General features: G+C 46.8%; 1 protein-coding gene across 4 annotated transcripts in view; it reads right to left on the reverse strand.

Annotated features, from left to right (window-relative positions):
- Positions 1-1,322: 1,322 nt before the first annotated feature.
- Positions 1,323-21,990, reverse strand: part of LOC8029980 (protein PAT1 homolog 1) — a 42,583-nt gene continuing 21,915 nt past the window's right edge. For 2 of the 4 annotated variants that reach the window (XM_029991767.3, XM_029991765.4), the window contains 7 exons: positions 20,946-21,086; positions 20,054-20,174; positions 19,115-19,278; positions 16,973-17,146; positions 13,305-13,496; positions 11,279-11,373; positions 1,323-4,076 (listed from right to left, as the gene is read on the reverse strand). In XM_029991767.3, the coding sequence (XP_029847627.2) occupies positions 3,809-4,076; positions 11,279-11,373; positions 13,305-13,496; positions 16,973-17,146; positions 19,115-19,278; positions 20,054-20,174; positions 20,946-21,086 (1,155 nt within the window). In that variant the 3' untranslated portion in view covers positions 1,323-3,808. The remainder of the gene's footprint in view (positions 4,077-11,278; positions 11,374-13,304; positions 13,497-16,972; positions 17,147-19,114; positions 19,279-20,053; positions 20,175-20,945; positions 21,087-21,990) is intronic. The other 2 variants (XM_029991766.4, XM_029991768.4) reach the window with 1 other exon arrangement.

Raw genomic sequence — 21,990 nt, forward strand, 5'->3', positions numbered from 1 at the left:
CACACCATTCACGTGACCCGCTCCGGCCAACCCGAAAAGCCCATCTCCGCTGCGAGCAAAAATCGTCTGCTTCAAACGCCATTGCCTTGGAAATTACCTTCTCAAAATTTGCACACGCATCCGATATTATTAAAACTTTGATAGAGTGTTTAGTGCTTTACTAACTTCACGGCAGACTAGTTTTGAAAAGTGTGAACACGCCGTTCATTTTTTAATCAGCCGTGTTTTATCAATCTCCATGTATTCTCCCATAGGGCGGGCCGCCTCCTGGAACCCTGAGTACCACGTGACTCGCGCCGAGCCGCTCTGTCGGCCATGTTGTCGGCAAAACACGGGGTTCAAAGAATTGCGCTACTCTGCTCCGTAGGAGCTATATAGTGCTCTAATAAAACCGTTTTCTACCTATATAGCATGAGAATGGCGCAGAAACAATAAGATACGTCTATTCAGCACCGTTGATGGCATGGCTCGTTGACCTCAGTCAACTTTCTTATGCGGAACGCAAGTTCGTCTGCTTCTTGCACATGGGTTGCAGCGACGTCAGACGTCGAGTTCTGAATGGCTCCGATTGGAAGGATAGTGGGTAGACCTCCACGATTGGAAGGCTGGCGGGTAGGTCCACCCACCAGCCTTCCAATCGTACCCAAACAGAGCTCTGCGTTTCGACGACACCGCAACTTCCGGCCAACGTTATTAGATTAGCCCAGTCACGGAACTGCTCATAGACGCTGCATGCACGAGCAGTACTCCACCTCACTCGCCACGACTAGCCTCCCGTCGTTCTGACGAGCCGGTCGGCTGCTTTGGGAACTGAAGTGTATCCTGTGGGATACGTACGTTTCAAAGCGCAGCATCTAGATGGCGTTCCATTGTACTCTAGGAAACAGAGTTTGTAAACGAAAATCTAGATGGCACTTCGAACGACGGGAGGCGGACCGAAGTGAGTGAGGGGAGGTCCACAACTGATGTAATCTAGTAACATTGCCCCCGGCGCAAGCAGCAGACAAACTTGCGCTCTGCACGACGTCATCACTAGTACGGTAGACGTGCGCAGTCGCATCGTGAATGTGCTCCCGACGCCAGCAGACGACGCTCTCGGTCCCGTACAGGCATTACTCGTTGTCTGCATCTCATCCAACTCCAACGTCGCCCTCAACAAGCCACTGGGGGCAGATAAGCAAACAATTATGTAATGCAGATTCTCTTTACATTCTTAAGCATGCCACACCTGTAACTGCGTGCCAATCTGCCGTTAATTCCACGGTGTATCTCCACCGCAGAAACGTACACTCAAGCACGAAACAGACACGCAACCTCGCATAAAAAGTGACTCCAATCAAGTTTTATGAGCAACAATTAAGTTTTTTTTTCTTCAAAGTAGGAAGGGGGCGAGATGAGGAAGATGCCACCTCTTGTACACCAAAACAAGAAAACTGTACAGCGATGACTTCTCGCCGCAGAGAACTCTCGACCCTGTCTCTGCCGCAAATTGAACGAGGGCAAAGAAAAGAAATGCACAAGTAAAAAAAACGTGGATGCTACACGTGTCGGACCCTCTCAAAAGCGATCCTTGCTCTCAAAATGTACAAATAGAAAAAAGCGCCCCTCTATAAAAAGAAACAAAAACAAGAAATGTTCCCCCTCAAAAGTTGAGACCTTATTGCAACACTTCAGCAGAAGGCAAGGGGGGGGGGGGGGGGCAAATTATTGAAGGTTGTTGACAGATCAACTCAAGCGTGTCATTTCTGTCTCCGAACATGGCCACCAAGGGGGAGCAACCTACCATTGCAGAAGTCACTTTACACAACGATGCAGTGCTCTACGTACAGATGTTAAAACCCAAATGCAAAAATGGGGCTTGGCAACGCAAATGTTTTTTTCCCAACAAAATGTTCGAGAAGAGCTAAAAAAAAAAAAAAAGGCTGCCTGGCATGCACTTGCGAGACATTTGAAAGGACCCATTTCATTTGCTCGCACGACGCACGTGCCTCCTAGATTCTGCAAAGTGAGAACATTGGCAACGCCTGTAGCAAATGTCGGCGCCCTGTTCCCAGATGCTTGCCTTGCATCGTTCTTTCGGAAACAACGAAAAGCAAAAGAAAACAACAGGCAACAACTTTCAAAAGTTGCACAAAGTCATTCTGAAGGTACGAGCAGAGCCACAAGAACCGTCTTTCCTAAAGAAACAGAAAATAAAATGTAAAAAAAAAAAAGTAGCGAGTTTAGGGAAAGTTTTACTCGTCCGTAACCAAAAATGCGGACGCTGAGATTACTGAGACTTTTGAGCGAAAACAGTGATTCACGCAAAAGTATAACGAAAAAAGAAACCAAGTGTAGCGACAACGAAAGGTTACGACGAGAGGATGTAGGTAACGTTGACAGTCACTTTAGTCTTTGAATGTAAAACAAATAGAAGTCGTCTCTAGCAAAACTGTCAGCGTAAGCGTTTCCTTTAGTTTTCACGAAAAAAAGGGTAAATTCCCACGGATGATCTACATTCGCTGATTTATCGTCACATAAATGGCCAACTTCCTCCTCCCCCGTTCGTTACGGGAATGAAGGCTTGAAACTATGGCTCTATTGGCTGAACTTCGGCCTGCACTAAGTCAACATTATTTAAACACCAATTTCTCGTTTACGTAACAACTGGCTGTCGTAGTAAAATGAAGCAAAAGAATAATTACGTTTTTACAGCAAGTTCGAGAACTTTTTCTGTGTACCTACACGCTTTGTATTCTTGAAAATTTCATGGCACTTTAATTGAAACAAAAGCTTCGAGGAAGTGAAGAGACAGCACCACTGGCCTTGCCTGAACAGGTGCAAAAAACAAAAAAACATAGCTTAGAACTTTAGACAACAACAAAAGCTTCCGACCGAACGTCCCAGTTTACGTCCAAGCTGTCACACTTCTGAGAACATAAAACCAGAAAGGAACGCTAGCTTTATCTTAAGAAACTAGCGTAGAAATGAAACAACGTATGATCACTTGCTCAGCCGTACATAAAAAAAACTTTGCTCGTTATTTCGTGTGCAACCTCAAATGCACCTGTACACGTGAAAACCAAGGGAAGTTCTTCTAGACTTTCCTTCACTCCCTGGAAATACAGACAAATTTTATGCCCTCTTGATAACCACACTTCCTGCACATATTTCGTCCAGCGCAACTGTCTATGCAACCTCTGTCTGCATCACCTTCGGTTGTTCAAGCAATGTAATCGCCGAGACGCTCGACAGCGCACTTCCCCTGGAGTAACCGCGATGGACACCTCACACAAGGTCCGCGTAAGTCGGTTTCACCGAATTGACTGCCCCAAATAGTTTCTTTCACATATCCTAACCTTACGTTCCCATCATATCCCGCCAAGCTGAAGTTACCCTCCCTCACCCCCTTCCCCCCAAAAAGAAGAATTGAAATCAAAGTGCAGCACTTGAAAATTAGTGGGTAAACACGGCCCTCGTCATGAGGTTATCTCTCCCCCAAGAAGTAAACTTTCGGGAAGCGACTGCTTAAAGTAGTAGTGACTGCACTGCGCAAGGCAACCCCACCCCTTTCCCTAAGAAAAAAAAAAAAAAAAAAAATCAAAGTGCGGCACTTTAAAATTGGAGGTGAACTCCGCCCTCGTCGCAAGGTTTCCTGCCAAGAACTAACCATTCGGAAAGCGACCGTTCACAGTGGTGACTGCACGAAGCAAACTTCTCCTCCCCCCACCCCCATTTCCCAAACGACAGAGTCCAACTCTCGCGCAAGCCTGGGAGGGATGACCGGTCCGTAGGGATGGCCGCACGCACAAAGGGGGGGGCCGAGAGCCTAACCCAGCGCCGCCACACCAATGTCTCCAAAGCCGTTGTGTTGCTGCTGCTGCAGTTGCTGCTGATGGTGCTGTTGCTCTCGCGGGGACCGCGAGAGCGCCTCCGCGAGGTTCGGCATGAGGGCGAAGCGGCGCAGGTGAGATGACAGGCAGTGGCGCTCTCTCGTGAGCAGCGGGAGCGAGTTCAGGGCCTCCTCGTCTACTTGACCCTCGGGCGAGGTCACCAGGAGCCAAAGGTGGTCCGCCATCTCCGACAGGAGCTTCGTCCTGCGAGGCGTTGCATGACCTCTCAAGTGAAAAAAAACTGGCACAAACTCCACACTCCCTGGTCTCGTCAGCATAATCCACCTAGCGTAAATATTTCGCTAGAGTAAACAACATTTGGAAAATATGGCCCCCGTCTTCGCGTTCGCCACCTCTCGTGCAAACTCTTCGATGCCCTTAACTATAGCGGAACGAAACCCTCTGCCCGACCGCAGTCACTGCCGATCATATCGATACTTTTAGGGGCGAATATTTCAAACCTGCATGCTTTGAACAATACTGGAGTAATAATGTGCTGGTGCATTCCTCCGCACGTACAACTTGTTCGTTTCTATGTCTGACTACATCGTTCTGGTGTGCATTTGTAACATTTTTTTTTATTATTCCAATTTCCAGCAGTCCGTTCCTCAAGCGATGGCCAATGGCAGTGCCTTCGAGGCATCAATAGATAAGGAAATAAATAAATTTAATGCGTAAAATTCGTCAGGTATACACGTCGCATGCTCCCCTTTATGAACAATAAATGTGCATGCATTTCTCCGCAACACTCCAGAAGAGCCAATCACTGTGATTTACGAAAGACAAACAGCAAATGACAAGGCACTGACAACATGGGAACACAAAAACAAGTTCTGTGTGGATCACTTTTATTTTTTTTTTAATTATTCCAGACGTTATCTGTGCTTTGTCATTCACCAGCTCTTTTCGCCGGTCGTAACGGTTGGTCTCCGCGGGTACTGCAGGAAAGCAGGCACACGGGTCTGTTCATAAAAGGTCAGCCTATTTTCAAATATATATGGCATGCACAAAATCTGTGTATGCATCGCTTCTGTGTGCATGTGCATACCATAAAATACCAGGCAAGCACCCACTCAAACTTTGGAGATAATCGAAAAAAACAAAGGGGGATGGGCGCTTGTCTGGTCATCAATTTTACACATATAAATGTACTGTGTGTATTTTCTCAAATCTTACAAATTTGGTAATGGGCGCTTAATCTGAAATGGGTGGATGCGCGGTATTCTACGGTATGTGCATGCATCGAATCTGTGTGAATCTGCACATATGTGAGAATGCACACAAAATCACAGACACACAGATTCAATGCATATGAACTCGCACAAGGATGCATACAGAATCATACCCATGCAGCTTATACTACGGGCTGTTCGATTTTAATTCAAACACACAACAATGCATACAAAATCACACCCATGCAGCTTATACTACGGGGTGTTTGATTTTAATTCCTACAGATTTCAGAAAAAAAGGGGGTGGGAGTTAGTCGAGTGCCTTCTTCACCGTACATTATCAGGCTCAGCGAACAACATATGAAGAAAATAATCCCTGGAGAAGGGGAACAAGAGGGACAAAGGACAAACACAAATCTCCAAACACAGCTAGGTGACTGGTGCGCGACCGAAAAAATCCGCCTGGTCCGGGTATCGAACCCGGGACCTCTCCATTACAGGTGGAGCGCTCTACCAATTGAGCTAACCAGGGGTTAGACATCAGTAGAGCAAACGGGTTTTATCAGCTGCCACCAGTCTAACACCAACAAGGGTGAAGCTTGCAATTTAAGGTTATAATTAGAATGCAATTAAATGCAAAGGTGCAAGCGAGCTGGACAAGAATGAAGAAAATAATCCCTGGAGAAGGGGAACAAGAGGGACAAAGGACAAACACAAATCTCCAAACACAGCTAGGTGACTGGTGCGCGACCGGACCAGGCGGATTTTTTCGGTCGCGCACCAGTCACCTAGCTGTGTTTGGAGATTTGTGTTTGTCCTTTGTCCCTCTTGTTCCCCTTCTCCAGGGATTATTTTCTTCATTCTTGTCCAGCTCGCTTGCACCTTTGCATTTAATTGCATTCTAATTATAACATATGAAGGGATAATCAGAATGCTAAGTTGACTAATTAACTAACATTTGTTAATTCACTTTTCAATTTTTGGTTTTAAAGGGGTAGTGAAACGAAATTTTAGCGCCGATCTTGTTGCATAAATATGGGCTAGGGACAGGCACCACCTCGGAAATATAAATATTGCGCTGTAAAACACAGGAGAACTAATTTTAAACATAATTAAACGATTTCAAATTCTCATCTGGTGGATGGGGGGAAGTTCTCGTGACATCACTTGTGCCAAAATAGCAGCGCCGTTCTGCGGCAATACGGCGTGCCGGCAGAATTCGCCTAGGCCTGAACGCGTTCGCAAAGCCTTGGCGGAGAAAGCCAAAGCGTAGTTGGCCACAGTGAGCTCGTTCTCGTTTCGGCTCTTTGCACGACACGGCCCGAGCATGCTTCTGGCACAGCCGGTATTAGTTGCTGCGAGTCGCGAGCTGCAAGCCGACGTTAAAAAGGATATGTTTGAACTACGAGGGTGTCAGCAAGAGCCACGCAAATGCCAAATACCTGTTCACACTCGGAGTGGACACGCGCGTTTGATCGAAGTGCTGGATTCGCTCTGTTAGACCGCGTTTCGGTAAGCGCTTCTGGACCGATCTTTTACGATTGCAACTCGATACTGACATGACACTCGGCAAAGAAAGGTTAGACCGACATCGCGTAGCTCCCACGAACTGCTATAGCTCGACACTGACGTAGCGTCGAGTCAGAATAAAAATGGCATACTAATAACAGAGTGTACATACCGAGTTGCCAAGGTAATCCGTATGGCGTTTATTTGAGCTCTATATCACACAAAACAAGGAGATAGAATCAATGAGAGTCCCTTTTCGACGACAGCGTTCGTCACCGCTGTCTCGGAAAACAAGGGGATCGAGATGACAAGGGGAAAATATTGACCTCTGAAATTTAGTTCAGGGATCAAACTACTCATCCGGTAAGGGTCCACAAGGGTCGCGCGGGCATATTCCATTCAGCAGGCCAGCCGGTCATGGACAGACTGTCTTGGCCAAGGACCGCCGGAGCAACGGTGCGCCGAGTCGATGTTGCTGCTAGGCCTACTATATTTTGCCGAGCTCGCTCGGTCGGCAGAATCGTGGCTGTTGTAGCTCTTCTCGTGTGTTTGTGGATCCTGCGTTCTTGATCGTGGTCTGTTTTAAGTACTCCTTCCCTTTTTTTTGCTGGTTGAAGTAGGGACGCACGAGAAGAGCACGAAGAAAAATAAATGTCCGTTGGTGGCCGATACCAAGTAACTGAGCAACGCTGTCGGCCTTGTTGATTTGATCGTAAAAAGTGCGTAAGACAGCTTCGGAGCTGTCGTAGGATTCTGTCGTAACCTGCGCAAAGGTTACGACAATTTCGTTTCGAGAGCACGGGTTTTCTCTCAAATTTGTCGTACGCACTTTTTTCGTCGTGAATTCGCTTTGAGAATCCGGCCTCAGAGCTGGTTTTGTCAGTGCTGCCGTGGTTGCCGACTTGCCGTGGTGCAGCGTGCGTGCAGCCCTTGCACATCTCAAACGGCCACGTTGTCACAGGTCGTAAATCGTCGACGCGCCACCAAGTGGCAACGCTCGTAACCACAACATTCACGCCGTAGCCTTTCCCGACCGGCACAAGTGACGTCACGAATGCGCCCAATATCCCAAGACGCATCGCGCTCTCCGATGGCCGATTTTTGAGCGCGTGCCCAATCGGGCCCATCAGGGTGAAAAATATAGCCATCCGTACAAAATACAAACGCGCGATTATGATTTATGAATATCATTGATCATATTGAACCTATTTCTGACCATAATAGGTGTATTTCAAGTTTCGCTTCAGTATCCCTTTAAAGGTCATGTTGGAATTGCAGTATTGATGGCAATTACTATTAGAGACTAGACAGGACTTGCCAAAAGGTAGCACTTTTCTAAATAGTATAAACTGATAAAGTTTAATGTTTTTTCGCCCGATTTATAAATTGCGTGTAAAAAGAGCGCAGCAAGCCCTGTCCATAATGACGCTTGGAAGAGCAACGTAGTCGTTTAGGTCACGTCATCACTTGTGTCGTCGGCGCACCTACACGCGGCCGATACAGTGATGACTTGATTAAAATGACGTCGCTCTTCGAAGGGTCATTGTAGGCAGAGCTTGCAACACTCTTTTTGAGTACAATTTTTAAATTGCGCTTAATTAAAATTAAATTTAAACAATTTTAAATTTAAATTAAAACCCTAAACTGGATCAATTAAGATCTAAAAGACCATTCCCTTTTGGAAATTCTTTCCATTGGTCTGGCCTCTAATAGTAACTGGTGTCAATACTGCAATTCCAACATGACCCCAAAAACCAACAAATAAAAGGTTAACTAAGGGGTTTTAGTTAATTAGCCAATTTACAGTGACAATTATTTCCTCACCTAATGTCCACCAAACATGACAAATACACGGTGAACACTGAACTCGTATAACTCTCACCCACTATTTAAAAAATAATGTTCAAATTAAAATCAAACTTTTTGTATGTACATGAACATACAAAAGGGTTTCACATACAATCAGATGCATACATGCACCCTATGCATACAAACTGTCACATGCACACACCATTATAGCAGTCTTGGGCAGTTAACTATAGTAAGTTACCGGCCAAGAAGGTAGCGGCAAATGCCCCTCAAAGGGAATTGTATATCCCTCCGCCTCCTGAGCATCCAATAGCGTCCGATCGTTTCCGTGACGTCGCAGCCAACGCGCGAGGAGGGCCTTGCCTTCCGATACATAGTTGCTTCATCTTTTGACTTTGACTTAGCATTGTGGAAGCCACAAGAGGGAGATTAGAGCTTTCCGCCTCCGATGGAAACAAATACGACTTGGGGGGATTAGGTTCCCCCTCCGATGGATACATAGGCTGCTTTCAGGGGCTCGGTTCGCCCTCCAATCAATACGGAGGTCGCTTTCTTAAAAAGTGGGATCGGAGACAAGTTGGCATCACTCTGTAGCTAATATCTATCCATTGAAGCGAAACGCTTCTTCCAATGAACTCTTCTTTAGAGTGCGGAGGGATTTGAAACAGGTGTATCACGCTTGAGGGAGGAGCGTCTCCTACCTTCTTGACTTGTAACCGACTACAGTAACGTGTTACCGGTAACTACTTACTTTTTCAGTAACTTGTAATTGTAACTCATTACTACTCAGTGAAAATAACTTGCAACTGTAATAGGGTTACCATTTTTTCAAAGTAACTGTAAAGAATAACGTCGTTACAGTGTATGGCACATTCTCCACTGCGCACGCAGATGTATCACAGTGCGGCATCTCTAAAGCGTTTCTTTTTTCTTCGTTCCGAGGAGGGAGCGAGTGCTTTTTGGGGGAGGACAGTTTTTGGCGATTGTCGCCCAGATCGCCCGCGGGCTTACTAATGCAAAGCCGATTTTCTGAACCTTGATTTTCTGCCGCCAAGCGTACGTTTCCTTCCCTTTCCATTTGAATCGTCCAACTCCCAGATGCACCCTTGCGGGGTCTCGACTTTAGGCCCGTTTGCTCTCTCTTCCCCTTTTAGAGCTCAGCTCTTAGGCGCCTGTTTCCGGCTTGAGCGGCGTCGCCGTCGGCATAATTGCGGGGTGCATTATGGGACGCGCGACGTCACTGATGACGTCATCAGTGACATCATGGTCACTGATGACATCATCAGTGACATCATGGTCACTGATGACGTCATCAGTGACGTTACGGATGACATTATCGGCATCGTCACTGATGACGTCATCGGCATCTGCATCGTCATTGATGACGTCATCAGCATCGACATCGTCACTGATGACATCATCGTCACGTGACCCTTGAGGCGACGGCGACGCTGCTCAGAGGGAGGGGTAGCAGACAGGATGAGGAGGTGAGGAGGAGGGATATACCTTTCCCTCAGTACCCTTTCTCTCCACTTGAGAATGAGTATTCGCTTGAAACGTCAGTCGTTCTGCTTGTTTGTGTGTTTTCTTTAAATTGAAAGGCTGCCCTTAGCCGGTACCAGGAGCACATGGTTCATAAATATTCACGTCGTGGGCTTTTCTCGTGGTCTCTTCTAGTTGGGGTGGTGAGACGGAGGAGTGCAAACGTGTCCGATCTCGTTAGAAAGTGGCGGAGAAAAGGTTGCAACAGCTGTTAGGAATCCTACACGCAGTGGTCATTTGTACCTCGGTCAATGCTTCTTTTGCGTCGATGCCGTGTTCAGCGGGTTTGACAAAGGAATGTTGCCGCAATATTGCTCTCAAAGTTTTCAAGAGAAGCTTCGTGTTTCATGAAATATTGTGCGCATGCAGTAGAAAACGATTCGACCTACAAAACTGAAGTGGCATGAGAGAACATCTACAAAGCTGATTGCAAGGTAGTACTTATATTATTATTATTGACTTCACTGTTGTATTAGAGTATATCTTATAATGATAGCGCTTATTTTAAAGTTCCTCATGGATCATCAGCAGGTATCAGCCAGCTTAAAATTTGGACAAACTAAAGTCACCTGTAATTTTGCCGAAGAAGAAACTATAATAAATGCTTTATCATATGGGGGATTTACCCCAATACTGTCTTAAATTGTGATCTTGTTCAGGGAGCTATTCATGGTAAAAATTAAAATAGGAAGAACCAAACATGTTATATTGATTCTTAGGAAAATCAGAGTTTCTTAAAAAATCAGATTCCCTACCATGAACCACACAGTGCCTTATAAAAAATCGATGCTAATTTCAAGGACTATTAAGGTAGGTTCCTTTTGAATGGTTTCTAATATTTTTGTAAAGTAACGAAGTAATGGCACTACTTTAGCAAAGTAACTCTTTCAATTTTGTAACTTTAACTATAGCAGGGTTACTTTTCCCTGAAAAACTGTAACACTTACATTTTAGCAATAACATGCCCACGACTGCATCATAGGCACATACACACTATACATGCAAACACTTGCACAGCACCCTACGTATAGCAATAATCGAACGAGAACGGCGCAGATGCACATGTCCGCTATGCACATGAACACTCACGCAAGCATGCAAACATATATGCACCCTACGTACAAGAACACTCACACAAGAATGTGCATGTACACGAATACTGTGTTCACCCTAACACAAGCATGCACATACATGCATCCCACGTATAATACTCACACAACACGCAAGCACGGCCGCTATACACGTGACCGCTCACACAGGCATGCACACATACATGCACCTTATTGATACGAATACTCACGCAAGAATGCGCATGCACTCACACATGCAGACACACAGAAAGTGACAGCACGGTACGCGAAGGCAACTCCTCACCACTTCCGTTGTTCTTCGTTGCTCGCGGAATCACCCTCTTCGAGAAAAATTTGTTCCGCGCGCTCTATGAGGCTGCAGGTCACGCGCACAGCAAACTGCAACAGACATCCACCAGTTCAGTAAAAAAAAAAACCTGGCTAGTCAATGCAGCAGAACCGATCCATTACAACGTCGTTTGTATAAGCTCTGAGGGAGTCAACTAACTACACCCGAGACGTCCATAAACCACCGAGACGGGCAAACTGGTTCTTTGCAATAGCAAAACTATTAGTGTCGTTTAAGAAAATTGTTCACCCTACATACATCAATTAAATTAATGCCAAATAAGCGTCCCTGGGTCTGATGTGTAGCTGGCAACGCTACATAAATTGATGAATAAAAATAATCAAAGGTGGCCACACACACACACAAAAAGAAATCTCTGCATTGTGATATCAAATTTCGAACAAATTAACTGACTGAATCAATACTGCCTTCCAAGCAGTTATTCGGGATCTCGTGACATCAAGTTCACACTTCCAAGCATATTAATTAATAAGCTTGTTTCACGATGCCACTACGGTGCAATCCACTTATAACGATACCACACACAACAATGTCCTGCTTATAACGATCAGTTTCTAGGGGTTTTAGACTAGAAACGCCCAGTATCTAGTCAAGATACAACGATAACCGTTCATAACGATTGAATTTTCGGGTTTTCTATATATCGTTACAAGTGGATTGCACTGTATATAAACATCCTGAAAACTGTGACATTTTTGATGAAGTAGTCAACTAAATCAATAAACAATAATATCAAAATAAACTCAGGGTATAGTGACATCAAATTGGTAATGCCACATAAAAATACTTAATCAATTTACTGGGACAGTCTGGGATGGCTCACCTGTTTTGTCTTATTATTTCTAGAAAAGTAAAATAAAAAAAAAAACATGAGCCATTCTACTCTGTGAAAATAGATGATCAGCGAAGCTGTTTAGTACACGACAAAGACCCGCCTCGAGGAGATGGAGGAAACTAGACACGCACGACGGGACCACCACCCCGGGAGAGCAGAAGGAAAGGAAACTAGGCACGCAAGCACTGGTAACGACGACACAGAGAGGGCAGTGCAAGCGTAGACACGGCCGACGCGGGTCGCACAGCAGCAAATCTTTGAGAAACCTTTATTATTTACCTGAGAGTCTACTGATCTTGAAAATGGTGCCTATTGATAACTAATCTACTGAATAGACCTATTCCTACCCAAGCATCAAGGAGAATGCAGGGAATGGTATTCCATGCATTGCACGTGCTGGCGTCTTGCAGCAGTAACTGTTCTAAAGCAAAAGCTCAAAACAACTGGCATCTTGCACGCCTGTTCGTCATTGTTTTATTTTGGTTATTTACTTTGAATCTTTTATACAAGGAAGGCGTGCGCGTGCGGCGGTGCGAGTGTGAAGTTTTTAGTCACTGCACACGAAAAATCCACGGAACCCTAGCCATAAACAGCTTCGCTGTAAAACACCAAAAAAAAACACCAGTTTTCTCTAATTCCAATTAAATAACTTAGTCAACCAATAATGCTGCACAATTCAGCACTTGTGAAGCTGTACAATGCACAGACTTCGTAATAGGCCACATCAATCAATCACCCCACCCAAATATTGACACTTACAGGATTTGTTAAACCTGGCCAATTCAATGCTACTTCAGCCCATTAACTAATCCCCCCCCCCCCCCCCCCCCCCCTCCAACCCCCGTTTCGGGAAGGGGGCACACACATTGTTAAGGGCTGCACCTAAGGCAGCAAAATGCCAAGTCAGCCTCTGTACATGGCTCACAGATACAATTGATATTATCAGTAGAATATATACACCTGATTGATTTGATATATGCATCAATGAGCCAAATCCTCAAATCAACCAATCACTTAGAGGGTTTGCTATTGCTCATTAATAAAGTAGATAAGCAGAATATGTAAACCCAATTGATCGATCTGGTCTATAAATCAATGAAACAAATTAATCAATCAGTCACTCACGGGGTTTGCCAAACTGGGCACTGGGTTCATCATCAGGCTGGCTGCCAGCTGAACCAAGTCTGAAAGGGAGGCGTGGCTCGCCACCAGAGACACGCTGCGCAGCCCACCCCGCAGGATGCCGTCCAGCCTGTCCTTGCGCTGTAGCAGCGAAATGTGGCGAAGCACCGTCGCCAGCGTGGACACGCCGTGATGCTGGAGAGAGAAACGCAGTCAGGAAAGGGCTTCGGCCGAGGCACACTCCAACTGCCAGTTTAAAGGAGTGATGCAACAATTTTTGTACTCTCAATAAATACCACTTACAGGGGTTGTCCAGCCAGTTTAAAACAATTTTTGGAGCAAAAAAAAAAAAGTAACTTTGGAGCACTTTTGTATCAGAAAATTTGCACTTTAAAGCAGCTTTGAAGCAGCACACACACTAGTTTGGAGCAGTTCGGTGAAGTTCCCTATGAGTGATGCCACATTTTTGTAACCACTTGAGCGATGCCCATTAAAAACCTAAAGTTGGCGGTCATACTGTGCTAGTCAAAGTGACCTTTGAGAGCTGTTAAGCTGTGCTATAAACCAGGCCAAATTAATGTTTTGTTTCCATTAGTGCTAGTGGACAAAGGTTAGCAGGATTGATGTGCAAGCGTGCTAACTGTCGCAATTGATAAGTCAATGTACAGTACCAATCTAACAGGGGTCTTTAAACGTTTTTTTATAGCGGAGCGGTTAAGGGCTAGCTTCTCCAGGATCGTGTCCGTGTATGTCGACACAGACCTACCTGGACAGCTACCGCCATCTATAAGCGACGGCGGCAAGCACACAACCAGTATGGTTTCCGCCGCCGCTCGTAGATGGCGGCAACCTTTCCAGCTATCATAGGAGAATGGATAGTTGGGCGCGTTGGTGGGAATTCATAGTAGGAAACAGTGCGAAAAATAGACGACGACGAAGAAGCACACAGTGTATCAAGTACAGCTCAGCTGGTCTTCCTTCTTTACGAGAGTGGAAAGTATGAATGATTTTTGGCTAGGGGCTGGGCGCAGTTTGGAGGATTGGAAGATAGGCAAGATTACATAAATACTAAAGAGTAAGCTTAAATAAGCATTTAAACACACAAATTTAAACTAGAGTTCAACAATTTAAAATGTATAAATACATATACAGGGTGTCACAAAAAAAAAATTGTTTTTTTTTTGCGCAAAAATAAACTAGGCATTGCCGAAATGCTCATTCTCCGCCCAAAGGTAGCGCTAGAGGTCACAACCAGATGCCAAAGTTTCAGCCGATCCGATTACTTAATCAAACGTTATAAGTGATTTTCTGAAAATTTCAATGGGAAAATGGCGGCCGACAGAGTTTTCGAATACATGGGGCTCTATGGCACCAGAAACCGAAAAAGGGGGAAACAATTGGCTCCATTTTCCCATTGAAATTTTCAGAAAATCGCAGATAACTTTTGAATAAGGTATCGGATCGAAATGAAACTTTGGCATCTGGTTGTGACCTCTAGCGTTACCTTTGGGCAGAAAATGAGCGTTCGGCGATGCCTAGTTTATTTTTGCGATAGAAAAAACCCTGTAAATTTTTTTTTTTGTGACACCCTGTACTTTATTCTTAAATGCAAAATGTTGCTAATTATGACATTACAAAATAACTGTGACTAGGAGAACTCACCAAGCATAAACCAAAGCGCATATGATAATATGCAAGTTATGACACAGATCTTAAATGCACAGATGTAAAACAAGGAAATTACGAATAGTAATGCAGGTCATCGCAATGTACAACAGATATTATGGCAAGAAAACCCACGTTTTGATGCAGATTTTGTCTCATTCTTTTCAATACCTTCACTTGCGCTTTTACAACGCATCATCACACAGCCACTTTTCTTTTTTTTTTTTTTTTTTTTTTTTTTTTTTTTTTACGCCAACGAAGTGGAAATTATGTGTGAGCACATTTCTATAATACAGTGTCATGCTTCTGAACATGGGTATGCAGAAAAAAAGAATTACTTGCTCCTGTTAAAGGAGCTGTGCAACAATTTCAGGGCTTTGCTTAAATATTTGTGGAAGTTGATGCCTGACACTTCTGCAGTGAACTGCAGAAAACTGATTTTGCCTGGATACCCTAGTTTTTATTTAAAAAAATGAAAAAGATCCAGGTTTTTGCCGCCTCTCAACTCGTACATCGTCTTCTGGGTCACGTGCGCAGTGACGTCACTTGAGTAGGCGCGGGGTTCCGGAAAAGTCCTCTTTTTAGAGTCATCAGCGAGCAGCGAGAACTCGTCCGCTCGCGACCGCATGACCACGTGCTGGCGGGCGCCCCGCGAAATATACGGTGAAAGGAGGAAAGTCTCATCCGGGTCCGGCCATACCCGTCCTTGCCCGTCCGGTACTGTCCCCCTCCCCCTCCGGCTACTGGCGGCTGTTCGCGGTTTTGTGGACCTAGGATAGGTGGCGCCACTAAAACTTTGTATAATGAAAGTTTCGTCGATGATACCAGGGTTTTGACGCATTTATATATATGTTGGAACGACAAGATTTACAGAAAAGTTACCTTTTATCAAGCAGGTATTCACATAACTTGGCATCTTTCTACAAGATTCCACACTGACGTCACGCCGCTTGTTTCTCATGGCCGCCGCTCGTGGCCGCAGGTCAGGAAATATTCCAAGTTTTGCTTCGCTATTACGCGGCGGAATCGCAACATTTCAATGAAAGGAGTTGTGTTTTCTGTCATTTGTGACACAGTGAACAGTATCAAAAGCAGAAGATGCCAATTCTTTCAACGTTAAAATCGTTGCACAGCTCCTTCAATCTTTAGTAGGGTGCCTCGAAATGCAACTAAAACTGCGTTGCATTAGGAATGTCGGATTGTAATGGCCAAACCCCCCCCCCCGGTTCCCATAGTTGCCAGACAAAAACAAATGGTACTCTTCCAAAAACCACTTCGTTCGCTCTGGCGCAATTTTTCGCTTTGGGAACAGCGAAGCACAGGCAAGCAAGAATTTATCAATATAACGCAAACGGCGCAACTGGACCACCCCTGCGCTTAAGAATTACTCCTCGACATTCGTAACCTATGAAGCACACGGTCTTTTTCTCTCCATGCAATGGCAGTCATGAAAAGAATTCGAAGAAAACTAGCAGTGTTCACTCCCCTCAACTCGCAGCCAGTTTCTTTCTCTCCATGCAACGACAATCGCAAAAAAAAAAAAAAAAAAGAAGGAAAGTTAGCAGTGTTTACCAACCTTAACTTGCAGTCAGAACAAGCGTGGTCACGTGACACGGTGCCAATTATATGCCGCCAACATTCATCGTAGCCACGTGCTAGGGCTGGCAAAGCACGGGGTACGCACCGAGTTCCACAAACTTCTAGAAGTCGTCGCAGTAATTGGGAAACAAAGATAGCGACAGAAGAGCGCAGAAATTAATCAAACCACACATTAGACAGGTTCGTTTTGCTGCGACGAGTTAAGGTTGTTTGAGTGCTTGACTTAATTTTTCCTCGTACAATGCACGACGCCTGCGTTTTTGCACAAAATAGAGCTAGAAAAACACTAGACAAAGGTCTTGCACGTGATATTTCCCTACTCCGCGCATATCAAAGCACCGGCCGCAATGTTGGCATTGACTTTCTCCAAACTTTCGGTGCGCCAGCGCCAAGTGGCAGGGACCCACCCGGCCGAGGATGGGGAGGATCCTGAGCACGAGGGCCCGCCCTTTGCGGATGCTCATCAGCTGCAGGAGCCTGTCTTCGGATGGCTGCACCTCCGCAAACAGGCGCTCCGACAGCTCCGCCCGGCGCTCCGGTGGACAGCTGCCGTCCTCGTGGGCCAGCACAAGCGTGTAGAGCTGCGAGGGACCGGACGCAAGGTCGGTACGGTCAGCACGTCCCGACTCTGGGGTCCGCGGCGACGCTTAGGGGCACCTTTGCTCTTGCAAGTTTGGTCCAACTACGTTATCCAATCAAACTTCTGTACCGCCCTCCGGTTCACGTGTTCTTCGTGGCCAGTTTAAGGGAGGGGTTGATTGATTGATTGATTTTGGGGGTTTAATGGCGCAAGAGCTACGAGGCCATCTGCGCCAAACGATAGTAACAATCAGCATGCTTTGGTGAGAGTTTTACCAAAGTGCAACCTAGGATTTGGTTGCAGAAAGACGATTGGACAAGGTTTCCCACTGGCCCTGCAAGCCTGTCGGCCTTCTCGTTGCCCTCTATGCCAACGTGACTAGGTACCCAATTTAAGGGAGGGGTTTCGCATGCACCTGGGCCACTGCTGTCTCCAGGTTTTTGGGCAAAAATTACCGTATTCGTGACATTACCATAATATGCTTGCTTCCTCCCCCCTCCTACACACGCTCACTCACTTACATACTTACACAGACACACCCATGCCATACTCCGTCTCACAAGCTGATTTGAGTGCTGGCAAACGAGCGGGTACGGGCACCTGGATAAGAAATGCGCTTTCTACGAGCGAGAGTACCGTATTTTCTAGACTATAATCCGTACCTGGTGCATAGTCCGCAAAAGCAAATTTGGGTATCAGAAATAAAAGTTTTTGCTTAGACAGTCCGCACCCGGTGCATAGTCCGTACTTAGTGCCTAACCCGAACGAAAAAGTGATCATACATAACACAACCTGACAAATGCCTACTGCATTAGCAGTAGGCATTTGTCATACATAAATCAACATTAATATACTCCGTTACTCATCAAATCCTTCACGTCTCGCTACACTGAACAATCTAGAAAAATCAAATCCTTGTATAGCCCGCATCAGGTAAAATTTCAACTTCTAAATGTATGTGGGCCGCGGACCACAGTCCAGAAAATACGGTACTTGTGCACACGAAGCATTCCACTTAGCTGTGCTCTCGTGAACTTTGCCAGCACCGAAGCCAACTTGACAGGTGAAGTGTTGTGGCTGATTCCCCCACGCTCACTCACTCGCTCATACAGATGCACGGTCACTTTGCAAGCAACTCTACAAAATAGGCAAACGCCGAGGACCAGATGCGGGCGACCGCCTGACGAGGTCCGCCCCTTCGTCTTCTCGACAAACGTTGACGGACGTAACCTCCTCGGCAGACCGACAGCCCCGGCAAGCCAATCGGCGTGTCGGAGCGAGCCGTGTGATGACGCGTCGTCAAAGCGCGCTCCTCCTATGGAGAGCCACACGCTTCGCTCCGTCGCTTCAATTGGCTCGAGGGGGGCCTAGCACGCACTCTTTGCCTCGATTTTGGGCAAACAAAGTATTGTAAAACTGAAAGATTGGACTCTCACAGTGAAGCCCGTGAGAATCCATTCACACACTTGCAATTGCTCGGGACCAAGTTCTTGCGACCTCTTAAGATGAGAAAACGTGCTGGCGCCCTCTACGAGGCAACTTCGGAACTGCATTTCAATAAAACAAAGGTTTTGCGCCACCTTGCAAGATCAAGTGCACATACTACCCGAGAGAAATGGTTGTTTATATGGGTAGAAACCGAGGGGAAGGAGAAGGCGAGAGCACGCATGGACGTCGGAACACCGAGCTCCGACCGGAACGGTTAGTGGGTAGAGGCAAGCTGCTCTGCATATCTACCCGTTCTTCGAACATGTTCGAACGAACGCCTGCGTCAGGCGATCGGCACTTGAATGGCCAGTAGAGACAAAGGCAGCTAGCTTTGCGTCTATTCACGAATAATCCGTCGGAGCTCGGTGTTTCGACATACCCGTGCGCTCTTGCCTTCCCCTCTACTTCGGTTTCTGTTTCGAGGCCCACGATCCTAAGCGGTCGGAAGCGCGCGAACCGGAATCAAGACTTGTCCCCCTACCTTCTCGATGTCCAGCATGAGCTGGCGGAACCAGAGGAGGTCCCTGTCCGGGGGCACGGTGCGGTCCTCCTCCTCGGACAGGCGCTGGACCCCCATGTCCAGGATCTTGCGGGGGTAGTTGACGCTCACCACCTGCAGCTTGCCCAGGGAACGCTCAAACTGGACTGCAGACGTGGGATGGGGGAGGGCAAAAGCGGGATGTCACGTTGTGGACCGGGCTACTAAACCAGCGGGTGTGGCAAGAGAAAGAAGCACCAAGATGAACAGTTCGCCAGAAAAAAGATGCACTCCCAAAGTCGGTGATAGGTTAGGGATTCAGCGGCCGCTCCACCTCCGGCACGAGCTTTCTGTGCAATAAGACTTTGCCGAACAGTGAAAACCCCAGCGGGAGGCGACGATCACCACCTTTCAAGAAATTTCACCTCAACCTTTCGGAAGACGAGGTATTAGAAACTCGTACTGTTAAGTATAAAGTGCGAAACTTCTCAAACTTTTCTATCTCCTAGGGGGCTCTTATCCATTTCGAGAAGCCAAGCAACAGGCCCTGGTCTCTGCATCGATGTGGTACAGCAGTACAGAAACCCGCAGTCCTCACAATTGTTATACATCAATTGGTTTTCTCTACATCGATGCAGTACAGCAGTACAGAAACCCGCAGTCCCTGCAATAGTTGTACATCAGTCACTGGCTCAGATCTGCCAAGATGGTGTTTTATCCGAAGAACCCTCGAAGGTGGTCCTCTGGGGAACCCAGTTTGAGAACCAATGATCTGGAACAACCCACGACGACTGCACGTCTATGCGAGCCCTCGCAGACACTGTGTCACTTCTTGTCGACTGCGGTGACAAGCCACGGCACACATTTGTTTTCTTTCGACCGAAGCGACTGCTTGTTTCGAGCAAGTATGCCCGAAACCTCGAGCGTATGCCCAGTACTCACTTGGGGTGTAGTTCTTGGACTCTGTCCGTACTCTCTCTGGCCTGAGGAACCGCAGCTTGTCGCCGTCTCCGCCGTCAACGCTCACGGAATCCCTGAGCTCGTTCTTCTTCTTCGTGTACATCTGCCGCAAACGAGTCGAGGAAACAAACGCCGCCGTCAATGGCTGCGTAGAAGATTTAACTCCCACCCGAGGTGGCACCAATGCCGAAAAATGGAAAACCAAAAAACAAAAAGCTAGAACTAAAGAAAAATTCCCCTTTTCCTCCATTGCGGCGGAGGCACAGGCAATGCAGGGGCCACGTTACTAATCTCGCTCGATTGAATCTGAGTCACTCTGAAGGGCCGCCTCACGTGACAACAGAGGCAGGGCAACGCTGGAGGTGGTTAGATTCTTGAATGCCGAGAACTTTCGCCCTAAAACGAGGTTCGGTAAATTTTGGAACGTGGCCGGAATGTACTGCCTGTTGCTTCGCCGTGATGATACGCAGACAAACTTGGTAGATACGACAAGTCCTGGGACGACATCACGAGGTCATGTGACTACACCCTGTCTCACTTTATGTTATGCCTGACCACGGCGGACGCCACAAGCCCTCCCACCCAATCCAGCTCTACGAACGTAGCACGCGACTAAGCTTTACCACGCTTAACAGCATCTTCCTCTCAAAAGTTGCAAGAAACGCGCGCGGACTTAAAACTGGCTCCGACGGCTGGTAGCATCCACTGCAGCCGGACGTACGGTGACACAGAGTACAGTATGTCACTGAAGAGTGCCACTTTTCTTTCAAAACCAAGTTCTATAACACAATCTGCGGTAAAAAAAATTCATCCGACTTCGCAAAAACTGGGGTCTCGTGGAGCTTTGAGAATGCGACAGGTCCCGCCGCCTCACCAGGTAGTAGTAGTCCTCCACCTCGGGGTTCTCCGGCTGCACCTGGAGCAGCTGGATGCGGACCAGCCAGTCCTTCTCCTTCTGCGTCATGAGCCCCGCGTACGGGTCCTCGCTCCCGGACCTCTCCTGCTGCGCCTGCTGCTGCGTCACGACAACGGTGTGGGGCTCAGACTTGGCGCTGCGTTCTCGAACTTTTCGACTTCGACGGATCCCTGTCTCTCTTGACCGCCAGCCGAGGATTCCATCCCAGTGCCGGCGTTGATGCATTACAGCCGCAAACTAGCCAACAGAGCTTCGAGACAACAATGCGTGCAGTAGGGTGCGTTTGGTTCATAGTTATGCACAGTGGTTCAGATCTCCTAAGGTTGTCCTTAAACTCAAAAAGCATTTTCCTTAAGGGCAGGGATGGTCAAAGGAATTTGGGAGCTTAAGAAAGTTCTGGAGGTAGGGAAACCTTAGAGGTTCTCTGGGGATACCCGTGTCCCTAGGAGCACAGGGGATCCCCAGAGTACCTATTTGGGTTCCTCAAGCTCCCAAGTTTCTTTGACCGTCCCTAAGGAAAGTACTCTTCCAATTTCAGCCCCACTTTTGCAGATCTGAGCCATACAATAATGCATAACTACGATCCACACAATGCTTTATGTGCACACAGTTGTTTTACGAGATCTGTGGGCTTCTTCACTGCACCAACGCCAAGGGGTGTTCCTCAGCTAGCATTTAAGAGAGGCAGGCATGACAATGAGATAAATACGTTTGGGAACCCATGCTCTATAGTCGGCGACAGGTCAAGAACGAAGTGGAAGCCCCTCCGATCTCTTTCCACTTCAATAGTGCGAACGCTGGTAAGGAGGCAACCTCCTCTCTTTCCACTGTTCGCTCCGCTGATATGGGAAGGGGTGGGAGGAGCTTCCACTTCGTTCTTGACCTGTCACCAACTATAGACCAGTGGTTCTCAAATGGGGGTCACGGACCCTTCAGGGTCCACGAAGCCCTGCCTCATCAGTCAAGCCTGGCAAAAAAAGTTCTCTTTTAGATTGAGAAGGAA

The sequence above is a fragment of the Ixodes scapularis genome, unplaced genomic scaffold, assembly GCF_016920785.2.
Source record: "Ixodes scapularis isolate PalLabHiFi unplaced genomic scaffold, ASM1692078v2 PGA_scaffold4__175_contigs__length_147842914, whole genome shotgun sequence".
Classification (NCBI taxonomy): Eukaryota; Metazoa; Arthropoda; class Arachnida; order Ixodida; family Ixodidae; genus Ixodes; species Ixodes scapularis.